Genomic DNA, 18,871 nt, shown 5'->3' on the forward strand with positions numbered 1-18,871 from the left:
ATTAGCCAGGCATGGTGGCGCATGCTTGAAATCCCAGCTACTTGGGAGGCTGAAGCAGGAGATTGCTTGAATCTGGGAGGTGGAGGTTACAGTCAGCTGAGATCATGCCATTGCACTCCAGTCTGGGCAACAAGAGCAAAACTCTGTCTTAAAAAGAAAAAAAAAAAAAAAAGAATGCCTCCTTGTAATTGTATAGTGTAGGCATATCTTTGGGATGCTAGTGTAATCTTATTTAGACAAATCGTCAAAAGCTTTCATTGAAGCTTCCTATGAATGTGGGGCCAGGGACCCATAAGCTTAGGTGTTGGAATAGATAACTGGATTAAAACAGTTTAACAGATTCAGTTCATTAAATACAAGAGAGAATGGGATTGAGAACATAGATAATTGTAAGAAGTTTATTATTATTATTATTTTGATTTTTTCTTTTCTCTTTGGGGCCATGCTAATCTTCTTTGTATCGTTCCAATTTTAGTATATGTGCTGCTGAAGCGAGCACTATTATTATTATTATTATTATTATTGTTTTTTGAGGTGGAGTTTCCCTCTTTTGCTCAGGCTGGAGTCCAATGGCACAATCTCAGCTCACTGCGACTTCTACCTCCTGGATTCAAGTAATTCTGCCTCAGCCTACCTCGTAGCTGGGATTATAAGCATGTGCCACCTTGCCCAGCTAAGTTTTGTATTTTTAGTAGAGATAGGGTTTCGCCATGTTGGCCAGGCTGGTCTTGAACTCCTGACCTCAGGTCATCCACCCACCTTGGCCTCTCAAAGTGCTGGGATTATAGGCATAAGCCACCATGCCCAACATGAGAAGTTTAAACAATGAATTATGATTTTCAAACTGAATTGGCAAGGATGTTTTCTTGGTCTGTTTGTGCTGCTATAACAAGATACCACAGACTGGATAATTTATAAATCCTAGATATTATTTCTCACAGTTCTGGAGGTTGGGAAGTCCCAGATCAAGGCAGCAGCGGGTGTGCTGTCTGGTGATAGCTGCTTTCTGCTTCCAAGATGGTGCCTTGTTGCTGCATCCTCTGAAAGGGATGAAGGCTGTGTCCTCACACAACAGACAGGTGAAAGGGCAAAAAACAACTGAATGCTGTGTGAAGCCTCTTGTATCAAATTCTTAATCGCATTCCAAAGGGAGGAACCCCATGACCTAATCACCTCCTAAAAGCCACACCTCTTTAATACTGATGCATTGGAGACGTTTTAACACGAATTTTGGAGAGACACAAACATCCAAACCATAACAGAAATGAAAAGAGAAGGGAGTAATAGGTTGCAGAAAACGGAGAGGTTAAGGATAAATGAGGTATAAGTAATGAAATGAGAGAACCAGATGATTATTAAGAATATGGTGGCCGGGCACGGTGGCTCACGCTTATAATCCCAGCACTTTGGGAGGCCGAGGCGGGTGGATCACGAGGTCAAGAGATCGAGACCATCCTGGTCAACATGGTGAAACCCCGTCTCTACTAAAAATACAAAAATTAGTTGGGCATGGTAGCGCACGCCTGTAGTCCCAGTTACTCGGGAGGCTGAGGCAGGAGAATTGCTTGAACCCAGGAGACGGAGGTTGCGGTGAGCCGAGATCGCGCCATTGCACTCCAGCCTGGGTAACAAGAGCGAAACTCCATCTCAAAAAAAAAAAAAAAGAAAGAAAGAATATGGTATACAATAGTTTGATTTCACTACTGGAGTATTTCTGGATGATGACAGAGTACAGATGTAGGGTCAAGTGCCTACAGTGAAGTAGAGATGAGGGTCCATTGTAGTTGAGAGGTCAAGTAATTGGAAGACAAGTGTTTTGAGATAGTGATCTACATGGACATTGAAAATGGTCCAGGATAAGGGTGGATCTTTGTATGAAGAAGGTGACTCCCTATTTTAAGATGCTGTCAACTGATAATTGCTCTGCAAAATGGCCAGAAGAGGAAGGGAGTAGACAAAGGATTGAATATGTTATCTTTATCCCCTACTACCCTGTGACTGAGATTGTATAAACGAGGAACAGTAAGTTACAAAACTGTGGTTGAGGATACAGAGTGCTTACAGAACACGGTCACTCCAAAGAGCCTTTCACTCCACTTATCAAAGTAATTTTGTCCTCAGTTTAATGGCAGGTAAAACAATATTAAACAAAGCAGCCTCTGCTATATCTTAAGCCCTTTAGTTAGTGTTCGTAGTAGTAAATGCTCTAGTAAAGGGACAGCATCCATTTCAATCCCAGGTTTTCAATCACTTTGATTCTTTTTTTGAGACAGGGTCTCGCTGTGTTACCCAGGCTGAAGTGCAGTGGTGTGATCTCAGCTCACTGCAACCTCCACCTCCTGGGTTCAAGTGATTCTCATGCCTCAGCTGCCTGAGTAGCTGGGACTCCAGGCACATGCCAGCACACCTGGCTAATTTTTGTGTTTTTTATAGAGACAAAGTTTCACCATTTTGGCCAGACTGGTCTCGAACTCCTGACCTCAAGTGATCTGCTTGCCTTGGCCTCCCAAAGTGCTGGACTACAGGCATGAACCACCACGTCTGGCCCACTTTGGTTCCTAAAGTTTTCTTTCAGGTAAAGTTTTTAATGCATAGTTTCTGCCTAAAGGTTTTGTTTGTGTGGACTGATTATTGGATATGAGAGGAAGGGACTGCCGAAAGGGTCCCTAAGGCTGTGCTTAGAAAGAGAGAGCTGCTGCAAGGAGAGGCTATGTCACTATCTGTGAAGTAATCTGTGAACACGGGACAATGACAACTGACACTGATGCAGAACTCACTGCATGTCCCAAACTGGGCTAAGTACTTTATATCCATTGACTCATTTAATGCCTCAACAACTATGAGGTAGGTGTTATTACCCCGGACGCTAATATTGAAGAACTGGAATTAGGTAACTTGTCCGAAATCTCACAGCTAGTAAATGGCAGAGCTGGGACCTGAACTCAAAACTGTAACTCCACAACCTAGAGATTTGTCGTTAAATGCACTTGACATTTGGAGGTGGGAACAAATCCAAGAAGCAGTCACTGGTGTCATTTACACTGATCCTTTTTTCAGACAGGAAACTGGGGGATCAGAGTAGTCGATTGGAATCTTCTGTCAGAATTTTGAGTGTCTGAAACCTGCTACCCTGGCCCAGCCCAACCACACCAGGTGATACGGATCCTTCAGAATTCTGCTGGGCATGTTCTGGCTGGAGGAAGAGATTATCTTTTTGCTCACGGACTTTTTCCTTGCTTAATCCTATTTATACCTCTTTCACTAGCATTGTAGACAAATCATTAAAACAAGAAAGTCACATTTCGTTAGAATGGGCTAGTGCATTTAAATTTAGACTGATGTTGCACAATCCTATGAGTATACTAAAAAAAATTCAATTGCTTAAATATACAAATATGTACAAATATTACTTAATATTGTATGGTATATGAATTACATCTCAATAAAGATGCTTTATTTTATTTTTTAAAATTTTTTACCTTTTTCTTAAGGCTAGTCAAATGAAGCAGTGTGAGTAGAGAAGGAACAAAGAAATCTGTGATCAATTAGTTGTAATCAATTGTGATCAATTAGTTGTAAACACCACTGCACTCGGACCAGCCAATAAAGATGCTTTAAAAAAAACCGGAGAGTATGACTTAAAACACACATTTCCATTGTTTTTAAGTGGTTTCCAATGAGCTCCTTGCACATCAGGTGCCTGCGGTGACTTCCTTGCCGATTCATTTCTTACTCAGTCCACATTCACAGAGTCCACCGTTGGGCCAGGCACAGGGATAGCAGGGGTAGGACCCAGCTCCCAGAGGATGAAAGACAGGTAAAGAGGAATGAATGCTTGTATCTGAAGAAGCACTGATTTTTTGGGTTGAGGCTTCCAGTGACTATGCTGCAAATTCGAGTACTAAAAAAGCTGATGTGATTTCAGTATTTAGAAAACGGTTTTTGTTTCTTTTAATAAATTACATCACAGACCCAGTCTCAAAGCTTCAATTTCGGTAACCGTTTATCCCTTTCAAGTGAGTTTTTGCATACCAAGAGATAAATGAAAAAGAATTACAAAATAAAGTTAATGCTGAAAAAAAGGACCTTTATTAACATTAGCGCCGGCTCACAGTATCTATTTTAACGCCGAGCTATGCTCCCGGCTTGAAGCTCGGACTGGTGCTCCGCTCGGTCGAGCCGGGGTAACGCGTGGAGGAGGTGGGTTCGCACACCCTCTCTGCACTTCTTTCGGCCTTGGCCCTTTCGCAGGTCCAGGCGAGCTGGAAGCGCCTTTCCCGAGCCCGAGCGGGGAAGGGGCCGAGCGGGGCGGAAGGACTTCCTGCGGCCAAGGGCGGCCGTCTTCTCCGCGGAGACCGCAGTTCGGACCCACATTGGACTCAGCGTTTGTGGTTCGCGAGGCGAACACAGGGCACGCTCCGGGCCCCTGCCCGGCAGAGCGCGGGCGGGAGGCTGACCGGGCCCGGGTGAGCGGGTCACGTGCGGCCGGGAGCGGCGCCGCGGGCCGGGAGTGTGCAGGAATGTAGCAACTTGCAGCGAAAAGTTTCCCTGCGCGGCCGGCTGGGCCGCGGTGCGGGCGGGCGCGCAGAGGAAGGAAGAGCCGGGAGGCGGGGCCGCGGCGGCGCGGGCGGGCGCTTCTCCCAACTTTAGTTTTGGCGTCTGAGGCGAGTTTCTGTCTCAGTCGGGCGCAGCCGCCGCCAGGGAAAAGAAAGGGAGGAAGGAAGGAACAAGAAAAGGAAATAAAAGAGAAAGGGGGAGGAGGGGAAAGGCAACCAGCCGTCCGGCCTCCGTCAAGGGAGTTGGAGGGGAAAAGTTCTCAGGCGCCGTAGGTCCGAGTCCCTCGCAGCCCCTCCCGAGGCGCAGCCGCCAGACCAGTGGAGCCGGGGCGCAGGGCGGGGGCGGAGGCGCCGGGGCGGGGGATGCGGGGCCGCCGCGCAGCCCCCCGGCCCTGAGAGCGAGGAGAGCGCCGCTCCCGCCGCCCAGCCCGCAGCCCTTGCCGTTTCTCCACTTCGGCCCGTGGAGCCGGGGCGTCCGGGCGGAGCCCTCGCTCTCCTGGTCAGGGGGTGCGCGTCGGGGGAGGCAGAAGCCATGGATCCCGGGCAGCAGCCGCCGCCTCAAGCGGCCCCCCAGGGCCAAGGGCAGCCGCCTGCGCAGCCTCCTCAAGGGCAGGGCCCGCCGTCCGCACCCGGGCAGCCGGCACCCGCGGCGACCCAGGCGGCGCCACAGGCACCCCCCGCCGGGCATCAGATCGTGCACGTCCGCGGGGACTCAGAGACCGACCTGGAGGCGCTCTTCAACGCCGTCATGAACCCCAAGACGGCCAACGTGCCCCAGACCGTGCCCATGAGGCTCCGGAAGCTGCCCGACTCCTTCTTCAAGCCGCCCGAGCCCAAATCCCACTCCCGACAGGTAACCTTGCCGCCCCTCTCCCGGCTTCCCCGTCGGGCGGGCCCCAGGTCGGGGGGCGCTCGGGAGTCGCGGCCGCCAGCTCTGGCCAGGGGAGGGGGGTTGCGGGAGGTCTGGGGTGGGGGTCTCGCGGTGAAGTGGAGGAACTGGAGGCGTCCGCTCGGCTGCGGTGACCGGCTCCCTACTCCTCCCAGAGTCCGGGGCTGAGATTTGTTTTTCCCTTCTGAGTTTCTCTCTGCGGTTGCAGCCCCGGGGGGCGTGCTTTCCCTCCTTCTTCCTTTCTTTCTTCCCGGGGTTCCCGGGAGGTTGGCGGGAGTCGGGTGGGGGGTGTGTGGGGAGGAAGGAAGGGGGTGGGGAGAGCTGGGCCTGGGCCGCGGTGGGCTTGCACAATGCGCGCGCCTCCGCGCGCTCCGCAACTTCGCTCCCGCCGGGGCCGGGCCGGGAAAGGGGGAGGGGGGCCTCTGGCATTTGTGTGTGGGTGAGTTGCCGGCGGCGGCCGCGTTTCTGAAGTTGAGCCCTGGGCCCCCTTTCCTTTGGGGCCTCTCGGTCCACTTCAGTCTCCTGGGGAGTCAAATAATTGTTCTCTTGTTTTCCAATGTTGATTAGTGGTGGGGGTTGAACCGGTCCATTTAGTTTTTTGCTCGCTCTTCCCCCCCGCCTCCCGTTTCCCCTCCCCCTCCGGTAAGCATTTATTTTCCTCGCGGCTCAAACGCTTTCAGAACACAGGTCTCGGGCTTTCCCTGCCCAGACTTTCCTGGAAGTTGTTTATGGAGTTGCGCTTCCCTTGTGTCTTGGAACTTGGACCGGCTCGCTCTTATCAAACTTAGTAGGTTGCGTGTTGGTTTCCCAATTGTAGACTATTATTTACAGTCGGCTGAAACGCTTTTAAATTAGCCACATCTGTACGTTGCGCAGGAACTGAGTTGCGCTTTACTGTACCGACGTTTTAACACAAGCCTTTGATAATACACTGCAGGTTGACCCATAGGCCAAGTCCTGCCTAGTTCAACTGTGATTAAAAGTTAATGTTTGGGAAGCGATGACTAATTCTGGAATCGCCATTGCTTTATAATTCTTATTGCGGATATGAACATGGCTGCTTTTCCACATACACAACGTTCGATTATTTTGCCAACTTGATTCAGCATAGAAGTGAAACTATTTATAATGAAAGTGTTAACATTCCGATAGGTCCCAGTGGGTTTGTTTAGGGTTCTTTTCCTTTCCTTTTTTTTTTAAAAAAAAAAAAAAAAAAAAAAAAAGAACTTGCTTCAGGCTAAACTTGAGCACAGGAACTTTGCCCAAAAGTTAATAGGTTTTCCAAATACTGCAATGTAGTTAGCCGACTCGGGCTGTAACTTGAGTGGAAAGAAGAGTTACCGCCCCCACTCCCGTTCCCTCTCCTATTTGCAGGCCTGTTGTATATTCTCCTGTCGGAGACCAAATGACTTTGGAACTCAGAAAAGCTCACTTAACCTGATGACAAAAACCCGGGTTAAGGAGGAGGAAGGAAAAACAATTTAGCTGCTTGCCTAAAACACTTCAATTTGTCAGAAGTAGACTTAGGTGTGCTTTTTTCTCATGCCCCTGAAAGTGGGTTTATGGACTCATTATGGGTAAATGTATGGTGGCATGCACCCTACAGGCTACACAGTGTGTTTTCAAAGTATAATACACATAGATCGGATCCCCCATTTTGTGGCATCTATCAGCCACAAAGAATCATAACTAGAAAGTGTACTTTAGTAATTTTTACATGAATTTCTATCCAGCAGTTCTAAAATTCATAGTGTTATAGTTTTATTTATTTTTAATAAGTTTTTAACTAAGTGTTGTGCATCTGTAAATTTGACTTTTATTTCTGCTAATGATTTCCTAAATCACACTTATTCTGATGGGAAACAAAGAAAGGTACATCACTTTAAGGCATGGATATGACTCTACTAAGTCCTTCTAGTTTCCTTACCTTTGTGAGTGTAGGAAATTCTTAACAAACTGTAATTCTAATTTAAAAAAATTTAAATAAACTATGCAAGATTAGGAATAGTACAAATCTAGGTTGTAAATACTATTGTTCACAAACTGATGACTAAGTTCTTTTATATACATCCATTTTTCCGTCATGAAAACTGTTTTACAAACGAGAAAACAGGCATATGGAAGTTAAGGTATTTGTTCAGTGTCACATTAGCCAACTTGAACTGGAACTCGGATCTTTTGGGGTCTGAGTGCAGAATTTTTTCTGCTTGTATAGAGTTGTGGATGTGTGTCAGTTCTTAAGTTATAATTGGACTCATAACATCTTTATCTTCTACATACAAAGATACAGTTTTTTTTTTCATCCTGTTCATTGTAGATGGCTTTTAAGAACATTTGGGCAGTTCAGATTTGTCGATTTCATTAAAAATTGTGTAATTTGTTATGATTTCTTTATTGATGGCATTTTTATGATGGGAAAAAATGACAAGGGTTTGTTTTTTCTTGGGCTTGACCTAGGAAAAAAAAATTACTTAAAACCTAGTAAAGCATGCATATTATTTGTGTTGTGTTTATACTTAGAATATTTTAGGACTTGGAAAAGCACCCATATTGTATTGACCTTTTAAAAATTAGGTTTTAAAATTCACTGTTATTTTTGGAATGTTTTATTCATTTCAGTACTAGTTACCCTTACATGTCTAGTGTATAGTAGGTGGAAATTGATTAGATGGACTACTCATCAATAAAATTACAAATATTTATAAAGTTTATATTAAAATTATATATTAAGAGTATCCATTTGAAAACCTGTGCTCTCTGGTGTCAATATTAAATGTTGAAATTTTCCTTTGGTTCTTAGACATTTGGCTGCAATTAAGCACTGACTGGGAAATTTAAAGGGACTCTCAAAAAAGTTTTTTTTTTTTTTTTTTTTTTAATTTTTCTGTTAATATTTCTAATAGGCCAGTACTGATGCAGGCACTGCAGGAGCCCTGACTCCACAGCATGTTCGAGCTCATTCCTCTCCAGCTTCTCTGCAGTTGGGAGCTGTTTCTCCTGGGACACTGACCCCCACTGGAGTAGTGTCTGGCCCAGCAGCTACACCCACAGCGCAGCATCTTCGACAGTCTTCTTTTGAGATACCTGATGATGTACCTCTGCCAGCAGGTTGGGAGATGGCGAAGACATCTTCTGGTCAAAGATACTTCTTAAAGTAAGTGAAAATAATGGTGGGAGACAATTATCTAAGAAAAATTTGTATTGGAAAAGATAGTAAAGCAGTGTCAAGATATAGAATATTATTTGTTTTTATGTTTTACTTAATATTTATGTTAAGCTCTGTAGCTCTGTTACATCTTCTGTATATGTTTTTTAGTTTGGTGTGACCTAAATACGTTTGTTAGCATGGATAATATTTTGAAAGCTTTATTGAGTCTTGGTTCTGAGCCTCTCTATAATCTTTTCTTTTGTGGAAGTTTGGTTTTTCTCATTTTGAGCTTGTGCCAAACTCCTGTTAATTAGCCTAGCACAAAACAGAAAGAATACCATGAACATTTTCAAATTCTGGGAATTACAGGACTAGCAGCACCTTATGGAATATGTATGGTGCTACTTGTATCTTTTTAAATAAATATTTTATTGGTAGAAAACTACAAAATAAGTAGGGCTTTTTGGGGAGTCTAATTTTACGGTATTTTAAAATGTGAAATGATAAGCATTTCAACTGAAGCTTGATGTAACTTACCAATTTTTCCCCCAAAAATGTAACGGGAAATACAGATTTTTAGGTTTTATATGCAGTCGCTCAGTGGCAAACTTCTTTTAAGCTAGTAGATCTTCAAAACAGAAACGCTCCTCTCTGGGAAAACAGAAACATGACCATTGGGTTGTTTATTTTTTATCAGTCTTTTTGTCTTTAACAAAATGGCAAAATTGCACTAGGTTGAAAAGACCAAAATAGAATTTTCTGTCCTCTAATTTTGAAATTACAGATAGGACCTCAACTTTTTTCTGACTTGTTTAGATCAAGTATATACAAAATGTCGATTAAAACCATTATAGATGAAAATTGATATCTTTAAAAATGCTCATTTAGTAGTGTTTAATTAGGTTGAGATAATAAAGTGAAAAACAGTCTTCATTTAGTAGTGTTTAATTAGGTTGAGATAATAAAGTGAAAAACTATCAAGACTATCTGTCTTGATAGTCTTCTCCTAAGGCAAATGTAATGTTTATTTATTGTATCAGATAATATCATTAATGGTGTTATGTTGTGTGAATCCTAATATGTGTTTTATAGTGATTGTCTTCCAGGGTGGGTTGCTACTTTGTAATGTAAGATAAAAAGTTTTGTGACACTTATAGAAGAGCAGAGGGAAAGGTTTGATCATGAAAAAGTTCCTACAGTTTTTTTGCCCCCTTTCCTGCAACTTTTTCTTTTCCTTTTTTTAAAATTCATTTTCTGGTGTCCTGGTATCCATTTCAAAGGATCAAATTTCAACCAGAACAGTAAAGGGCCTGAGACTGGAAAGTACACACAAGTCTGGCAAACTCATCTGCATGAGCAAGATCATTTGTTCTCAAGCAGACATCCAAAGTAAATGATTGAAAGAGCTGCTAGCTGTGAAGGATGTGTCTTGAAGGGGAAGGGAGTGGAAACAAACCAGGTTGTTAGGAAGAAAAAGAAAGGCTGCACTTTTTTGAACCTCTCCCTGCTGGGTCACATGCTGACCTGGGGAGATTTTTTTAAACAGCTTAATAGCTGCTTGCCTTCTTTCTTTGGTTGATGCTGTGGTTAAAAGTATAAGTTTAAAAAGCAACATTTATGCTCTTCTTCTTAGCTCTTTGTATCTTGTAATAATTGCTTGTAGGTGATACCTGCCTACAATTTCCTTATTTTGAATTAATGATCTTTTTTTGAGCTGAAATAAATATTGTAAATACAGCTGGGCTTCCGTATCCATAGGTTCAGCTTTCATGGATTCAACCAACCTCTGACTGAAAATATTCAGACAAAAATTAATCTGTACTGAATAATGTACAAACTTTTTTCCTTGTCGTTATTTCCTAAATAATGTAACAACTATTTATATAGCATTTACATTGTATTAAGTATTACATGGAATCTAGAAGTGATATAAAGTATATGGGAGAATATGTATAGGTTACATGCAAATATTATACCATTTTATATGAAAGACCAGAGCATCTGTGGATTTTAGTACATGTAGGAGGTCCTGGAACCAATCCTCCACAGATGCTAAGGAATGACTATTCATTTTTCAAAGTTTCCAATGATTCTTCCTTTGTAATACAAAGGTATTAATAAATAGATGGATTAATGAAGGGTATATGCCCTCCGCCCCCAGTCATCGCATTCACCCCCATCACCTATGAGCCTGTAAGGAAGATAAACCAGGCCAAAATAAGTAAATTTTAAATTATGTTATATGAGAAAAGGTTGCAAGGATAGAGAGATATTTACTTGGAAAAGAAAAAACTGTGAGGAGGAGAGATAATACATGATTGTTGTTTCAGCGTTTATGGGGAACTTTCATGTGGAAGTAAGATTAGTCCTAGGAATTTTCTCATATAAAACTTTTAAGAACTAGAGGAGTTTTCTTAGACAGGTAAATCTTGCTCAATAAATGCAGGTAAAATCATGGTTAGTTGGTATCTATCAGGGATTCTACGGGAGGCCCATAAACATTGGATGGGGAAGATGAATGCTGTGGGCTTATAAAATTTACATTATGAAGAGTATCTGCTTTATGAACAAAATGCAATTTGGAGAAATATTATGAAATAATATTATTTCACCTTCTTCAGTTAGCTACTTCCATGATTTTATGGGCTGTACAGTTGTTATAACTTCTTTTTGTGTACTGAACAGATAAATGAGATTAATACCCTAACCATGAATCAAAGATGATGATAAACTAAGCTTTTGGTGCCAAGTTTCTATTGTCAAAGTTCATTTTTATCCTAGTTTTGATGTTTTAAAATAGGACTGTCTTTGTAATCTGTATACTTTTATATCTAAAGAAGAGTGTTGTTGTCAGCGTGATGTAGAATAAGATTAAAATTAGTTGCATATTTTATACTTATTTCCACAGGGAAACATTTTATTTAAATGCGTCGTTTTAGATATTTGTTGGAACTGACTTTTAAGTTACAAAGTCTATAACTTACTGAGATTTATATTTGGCATGAAGAACTCTGACCATAAATGATCCAAACAGGCAAGGTGATGTAATTTGAGAAAAAACTTAAAAATGTTGACTTCAGAAATAACCAATTGTTGCCTTGTGACCATAGATGATTGGGTTTTTGAAGTCAGTTGGCCTATCCTCTAGTTTCCAGGCAGCATGATTATTGAAAGATTATGAGCAGCCAATCATTGGTCGTTTTGAAGCCCTTCTTAGGTAAGTGAGATCTTCGGGAGAAGACTTGTACCTTATTTTGGCAAGTGATATATTGGAAGTATGGTGCTAGCTACATTTATCAATGGCGTGTTTTCAAGCTCTGGGACGAATATGAAGTATGTAAACAAGGCTTAGCCATATAATATTCTGTGTTTACTATTCAAAACTAATTTTTTTACCATTGCGTTGAGCCTTCATTTCAAAAGAATTCATTCTCTTTATGACTCTGAGAGTTATTACCTTCTACAGCTGTCTTACGGTTTTCCTACAGGAAATAGTTCTTCAAGTAGTTGGTCAACAACTTCCTATTTCTTTATAAGCTGCTAAATAACTTCCTGAATTAGTATTCTATAATATCTCTGGTTTCAAGGAGTGTTTTTACTTGCAAGTTTATTCTGTTGACTCTGATACCTTGTAACTGTTAATAATGTTCAAAGACATGTTTTCTTGTATATAATGTACCAGGTAGTACCTTATAATTTGATTTAAGGGATCTGGATCAATGATTTTCAAAGTTTTTATATTTGCATTGTTTTAAAATGTTCAAATAATTTTTTTTTTTGAGACGGAGTTTCGCTCTTGTTACGCAGGCTGGAGTGCAATGGTGCGATCTCGGCTCACCGCAACCTCCGTCTCCTGGGTTCAGACAATTCTCCTGCCTCAGCCTCCCGAGTAACTGGGACTACAGGTGTGCACCACCATGCCCAGCTAATTTTTGTATTTTTAGTAGAGACAGGGTTTCACCGTGTTGACCAGGATGGTCTCGATCTCTTGACCTCGTGATCCACCTGTCTCGGCCTCCCAAAGTGCTGGGATTATAGACGTGAGCCACGGTGCCCGGCCCAATAATTTTTAAAGGATAGTTTTGTTTCAGTTTCCATTGTTTATCATTTTCTGAATAACTGGCCACAGTGTTTTTAGTCTGTGAAGATTAAAGTTTTTTGTGGCTGTGATTTCATTAAGTTATATTGAGTATCTTGGTATACAATTTTAAACGGATTTTTTTCAGAAGTTTTTGACATTGTGTGGCATAAAACTTATCCATATTCCAACGTTAATTTGCCTTATAGATGTAATTGATTGCTATACATAGGCTGATTATTTTTCTTTTTCTTTCTTCTTCTTCTTTTCTTTTTTTTTTTTTTTTTTTTTGAGACACAGTCTTGCTCTGTTGCCCAGGCTGGAGTGCAGTGGCGCGATCTTGACTCACTGCAATTTCTGTCTCTTGGGTTCATGTGATTTTTCTGCCTTGTCTCTACTAAAAATAAAAAATTTAGCCAGGTGTGGTGGCACACGGCTGTAGTCCCAGCTACTCAGGAGGCTGAGACAGGGGTTGCAGTGAGTCGAGACCCTGCCGCTGCACACCAGCCTGGGCGACAGAGCCAGACTCTGTCTCAAAAAAAAAAAAAGACTGAACATAATACAGTGTATGTTGTTACTATAATAAAGATTAGATATTTTAAAAAGGAAGTTTCATAAAGAATAAGGCTCTGCTTTTTTTTTCAGTATCAAGTATAACCCAAATGGTTTCCCTTTAAAAATGAAAAAGCTTGTAATTTTGCCATTAAATGTTAAGTTGCACACGTGCACATGTATACACAAAACAAACAAAAAACAGTTCAAATTGCAATCACAAAGTATTTCCCCATTTGAGAGAAAGCCAGTCTCTGCGTGTTTGTCTTGCTATTGAGGCTGAGTGGAGAGAGAAGATGAAAGTACGCCCTCAGCCCTGGGGGGTGGGGCAGAGCTTACTTCTGCTCAGTGGGTGGGCATCCCAGGGAAGAATAGCACGCAGTGCCACAGTAATTTGGGGAGAAAACCCTGGAGGAACTATATTCACCAGTGGCAGAAGAAAAACAGTTGGATGATAGTAGATGTGACAGAGTAAATAGAACATAGAGATTAACATGTTCCTTGGGAAAAATAATGGAATATTTTTAGTGTGACCTAAGAAAGAAGTTCACTAGAACTGTAGAGCCTATGTATAGCAATCAATTGCATCTAACTTCTAGTGAACTACTTTCTAGAACTAAGAAATATCTCGACAAGTTTAAATGTAGCAGACTTAGTTGACTGCAAGATGGTAGACTAATTTTCTTTATAAAATCACATTAAAAAAATAACCTTTCCTAAAGCTCTGTGTTAGCCATTTAAAAAACCAAAACATCTTGTTAGCATTTGAGTAGTTGAAACTTGAAAAACAAAAAAACAAAAAAACCAGTTTTTCACAACCCTAAGATCAGTCTTCTTTAGTTATGTAGAGAATATTTTACTTTGCAATTAGAAAAATAATGTGAATTCACAGTTTAAAATACTCATGCTCTCACAACTCTGCATTGCCTTGTACCTTAAGGCTTTGAGGAGAGGTAAACTCTAAACATTTTTGTTGCCAAAACATATTGAAATTTAGGCTTGGGACAAATCAAAGTGAAGTCATTTAAAAAATCAGTTGCTAAGATTTAAGATTATTCAAACTTAATTTGCTACCCTCTGTGATAGCATAATTTAGCCATTAATTGTGGCTTGAAAGTTTTTATTAATAGCTGAGTAGCATTGTATAAAGAGAGGTCTTAAAGAGCTGTGTGGTTCTATAACTGGTTACTAAGTGATGCACTTCTTACAAAAAGGGCTTCTGATTCTAGGATTAATCAGAACTTCAAGCCATGAAAGGGACATTGCCGTTTCTGTGAAGAAGAATTGCTTCATGGTTCTGGTTGCTCAAGTGCTGTAGCACCAAGTTTCCTGGAAACAAGTACTGCCACCGTGGAAGCACTTTTATTTACGTAGGGCTTGACCCCTTCTAAATGCAAACAAAGAAGTTCGGTTTAAATCACAGTAGTCCTCCCCAACCTCCTTAATATTCTAGACAAGGAAAATGGTCAGTATTTAATCCTCATTTTGCTCCTAGTATGTGAAGAATGATAATTTTTAACACACCAAGTGACAGTCTGTTTCTTTGAATGATGTTGCAAATTAATAAAATAATGCAAATGGCAGTATTTATTATTTGGGTTTTCTTCCATCACGTATTTCCAATGCTTTATTTGTGGTTAGTGCCATCACTTCATTTGCTGTCATTTTGTGTCTCTGTCTCTTTATGGGATGTTAGTCACTTGACTATCAAATTCTTCAGCAGGATTCTCAATTGAGGATGGGTGAAGGGGATATGTTATTAAAAGCTCCTTCCTTTCTCTTCTTGCAATTGCTTACGTAACCTGAAGGGAGGAGGATTTTTTTTGTGTGTTTAAAGTAAGGTCTTTATTTGGCCAGTTAAGTATGTTTAGAGAGTTGATACTTGTATGAAAATTGCTGCAGATTTGATTTGGGATTTGGAGTAAAGGTAGTGTTTGTTAAAATGCTGCTATATGTATGCTTTGACAAAATTGAATGTCGTATAGAAAGTTGCTTGAAATTCAACTTCTCTTATATCCTGAAGTGACTGTAATATGGAGCAGGCTTTTGGGATTAAAAAGCACACCCTACCACCTAGGAGGTGAAGCAAGATAGGGATTTTTTTTTTCTGTATAAGGCGTGGATGTGGGGGTTCTTTTGTTTTATATTTATAAAACAGTCTTCCCTCTTATTCCTTCATGGACAGTAGTCCCTCCCCACCATCCATGGTTTTACTTTCCAAAGTTTCAGTTACTTGCCATCAACTGTGGCGTAAAAATATTAAAATGGAGAATTCCAGAAATAATTCATGGCCAGGCATGTTACTTATATCTGTAATCCCAGCACTTTGAGAGGCTGAGGGTGGGAATATCACTTGAGCCCAGGAGTTCAAGACCACCAGTCTGAGCAACATAGCAAGATCTCCTCTCTACTAAAAATACAAAAAATTAGCCAAGCATTGTGGCACCTACCTGTAGCCCCAGCTACTCGGGAGGCTAAAGTGGAAGAATCACCTGAGCCTAGGAAGTTGAGACTGCAGTGATTGTGCCACTGAAGTCCATCCCAGCCTGGGCTTCAGGAGTGAGACCTTCTCTCAAAGCCAAAAACGAAAACCAGCTCATAAGTTTTAAATCACAGTGTTCTGAGTAGCGTGATGCAATCCTGCAGTCTTGTGCTGTCCAGTCTGGCATGTGAATACTCTCTTTGGCCATTGCATCCACGCTGTCTACGCTACCTCCCACCCCACCAATCCATCAGTCACTTAGTAGCCATCTCAGTTGTCAGATCCCAAGACCGTAGTATATATAGGATATAGGGTTCGGTACTACCCACTGTTTAAAGCATCCACTGTGGGGCTCACTGCTGCCTCCAATTTTATACATTTCTTTTATTTTATTATTTTTTTGAGATGGACTCTTGCTCTGTCGCCTGGGTGGGAGTACAGCGGCCTGATGCCGGCTCACTGCAACCTCTGTCTCCTGGGTTCAAGAAATTCTCCTGCCTCAGCCTCCTGAGTAGCTGAGATTACAGGTGCATGCTACCACGCCTGGCTAATTTTTGTATTTTTAGTAGAAACGGGAGTTTCACCATGTTGGTCAGGCTGGTCTCAAACTCTTGACCTCGTGAACTGTCCGCCTCGGTCTCCCAAAGTGCTGGGATTACAGGCATGAGCCACCTCGCCTGGCTGGTATGTGCTTTTTTTGTGTTTGTTTGGTTTAATTTGAGACAGAATCTCACTCTGTCACCCACACCTGGAGTGCAGTGGCACAATTACTGCTTATAGCAGCTTCTACCTCCCAGGCTTGTGTGATCTTCTACCTCGCCTCCTGAGTAGCTGGGACTATAGGCATCCACCACCATGCCTGGCTAATTTTTAAATTTTCTGTAGAGACGGGGTTTCACCATGTTGCCTAGGTTGTTCTCAAACTCCTGGACTCAGGTGATCCTTAGGTGTGAACTCCTGCACCTGGCCAGGCATATGTTTTTTATTATAAAACTAACATTATTATTAGAATCAGAAAATTCAGGAAAAGAGAAAGGGGCCTGGTGTGGTGGCTCATGCCTGTAATCCTAGCCTTTTGGGAGGCTGAGGCGAGCAGATAACTGGAGGCCAGGAGTTCAAGACCAGCCTGGCCAACACAGTAAAAACCTGCCTCTACTAAAAATAGAATAATAAAAATTATTAAAATATTATAAAAGTTTTATTAACTAAAAAAAAAATAGCTGGGCATGGTAGTGCGTGCCTGTAATCCCAGCCACTCGGGAGGCTGAGGCATGGGAATTATTTGAACCCGGGAGGTGGAGGTTGCGGTGAGCCGGGATCACACCACTGCACTCCAGCCTGGGTGACAGAGCCAGACTCTGTCTCAGAAAAGAAAACAAAAAAGAGAAAGGGAAGGAAGTGCAAGATTCTACCAATGAGAAGTGTTTAGAGAACCTTGTTTTCATACCCTGTGTATAAACATATATTTTGAAATTTAATTTTTAGGAAAGTAACCTGTACATTGATTTGAAAATCCTTTGATACTATAAGGTATATAAAGAAAAAGAGTGGTGACCCTCTTTTCTTTGTCTCTGACTTGCATTCTTCAGAGGTAAGCACTTTCCCCTTCTTTTAGGTGTTTTTTTCCCCTGGCACTTTAAAAATTCTGTATTTACAAAATATGTTATATTGCTATTAAATCTTCATCACCCCTCAAAAATCCTTCTTTTCTTAATCCTCCCATTATAATTACTGTAATTGTTTTGTTAAATATTTTTACATTATGACAATTCATGTTATGTCTACAGCTGAGTCATATAATGTACTATGATTTTCTGGAAACTTCTATATTTCCTTGACAGGCCATTTGTTAACTGAGTGATTTTTTGTTTTTATTTCTGTTGCTTTCTGCCCACCTTGGAGGGGTTCTCAGAGTTCTTTGTCGTCCTGCTCTGTGCTTCTTGATCTGTGCTAAACTTTTTGCTTCAGAGTTGTCATGTTAAGATGTTCCTTGGCTTTCATCCTACGGAGTCCCTGGACCACGTTTCTGGGTTGGATACCCTATTTTTCTCTTTCCTTATTTGCTCTTTTTTGAGTTTGTTCATCCTTTAGAAATTTGCAGAGGAAAGGGGTACATGGGAGGTAGCTGTGTTAAGATCTCTTGTGTCTGAAATGATCTTTCTCTGTTAACATTTAGTGGGCGATTTGGTTGTGGCATTTAAGGTTATTTTCTCTCGAAATTTTTGAAGTCGTTACTCCATTTTCTTCTAGCTTCCAGTTTGCCAACTGAGTATTTGCTTCCCTTGGGGATTTTAATATTTTGTTCTTTATATTGGGGGTCTGAAATTTCATGATAGGCTTTGATATGATCTTTTAAAATTCATTGTGAACAATGCCGGGTCACGTATCATCAGTTCTTGTAAAGACACTGAGTTTTCACTATGGATCATGCCCCTAAGATTTTGCAGTGCACTTGCCCTAAAGTACAATTTCCAGGACTGTCTTTCAGTTTTGGAATCTTTCAGTCCTGGAAAACACTTATTAGTTCCTGGGTAATTTCTTCCAGCCTGTTTTATCTGTTCTCTATTTCTGAATTCTTGCTAGTCGGATTAACTTTTTTTTTTTTTTCCAAGAGATGGGATTTCACCATGTTGGCCAGACTAGTCTTGAACTCCTGACCTCAGGTGATCCACCCGTCTCGGCCTCCCAAAGTGCTGGGATTACAGGCGTGAGCCACCGTGCCTGGCCCAGACTAACTCTTTAATTTTCTTATTTTATCTCACTGTTTTCTTTCACTTAGCATTTTGTTTTGTTTTCTGGGAGATTCCTTCAACTTTAACTTTTAAATTTTCAGTAGATTTTGTTTTGTTTCTGAGATGAGGGGGGTCTCACTCTGCTGCCCAGGATGGAGTGCAGTGGCAATGATCTGAGCTTACTGCAACCTCTGCCCCCTGTACTCAAGCGATCTTCCCTCCACAGTGTCCTAAGTAGCTGGGACCACCAATGCTCATCACCGTACCTGGCTACATTTTTGTATTTTTGGTAGAAGTGGGGTTTCACCATGTTGCCTGTGGCTGGTCTCGAACTCCTGAGCTCAAGTGATCTGCCTGTGTCCACCTTCAAAAGTGCTGGGATTACAGGGATGAGCCACCGTGCCTAACCAGATTTTTTGGGTTTTTTTTTTTTT

At 41.6% G+C, this 18,871-nt stretch overlaps 1 protein-coding gene and 1 non-coding gene across 13 annotated transcripts in view; one reads left to right on the top strand and one right to left on the bottom strand.

The window, feature by feature from the left end:
* Nucleotides 1-392: 392 nt before the first annotated feature.
* On the bottom strand, nucleotides 393-499 carry LOC135274671 (U6 spliceosomal RNA). The gene has a single exon (XR_010342456.1). It is a non-coding gene; the product is annotated as a U6 spliceosomal RNA (small nuclear RNA).
* A 4,162-nt stretch (nucleotides 500-4,661) lies between these two features.
* The window catches only part of YAP1 (Yes1 associated transcriptional regulator), a 126,415-nt gene continuing 112,205 nt past the window's right edge, over nucleotides 4,662-18,871 (top strand). For 4 of the 12 annotated variants that reach the window (XM_021671708.2, XM_021671710.2, XM_021671709.2 and 1 more), the window contains exons 1-2: nucleotides 4,663-5,409; nucleotides 8,349-8,599. In XM_021671708.2, the coding sequence (XP_021527383.1) occupies nucleotides 5,089-5,409; nucleotides 8,349-8,599 (572 nt within the window). In that variant the 5' untranslated portion in view covers nucleotides 4,663-5,088. Of the gene's footprint in view, nucleotides 5,410-8,348; nucleotides 8,600-18,871 lie in introns of all 12 variants that reach the window. The other 8 variants (XM_021671727.2, XM_064375362.1, XM_064375361.1 and 5 more) reach the window with 3 other exon arrangements.

This window comes from Aotus nancymaae, unplaced genomic scaffold, assembly GCF_030222135.1.
Source record: "Aotus nancymaae isolate 86718 unplaced genomic scaffold, 86718_ANA_hifiasm-v0.15.2.pri h1tg000012l, whole genome shotgun sequence".
Lineage (NCBI taxonomy): Eukaryota > Metazoa > Chordata > Mammalia > Primates > Aotidae > Aotus > Aotus nancymaae.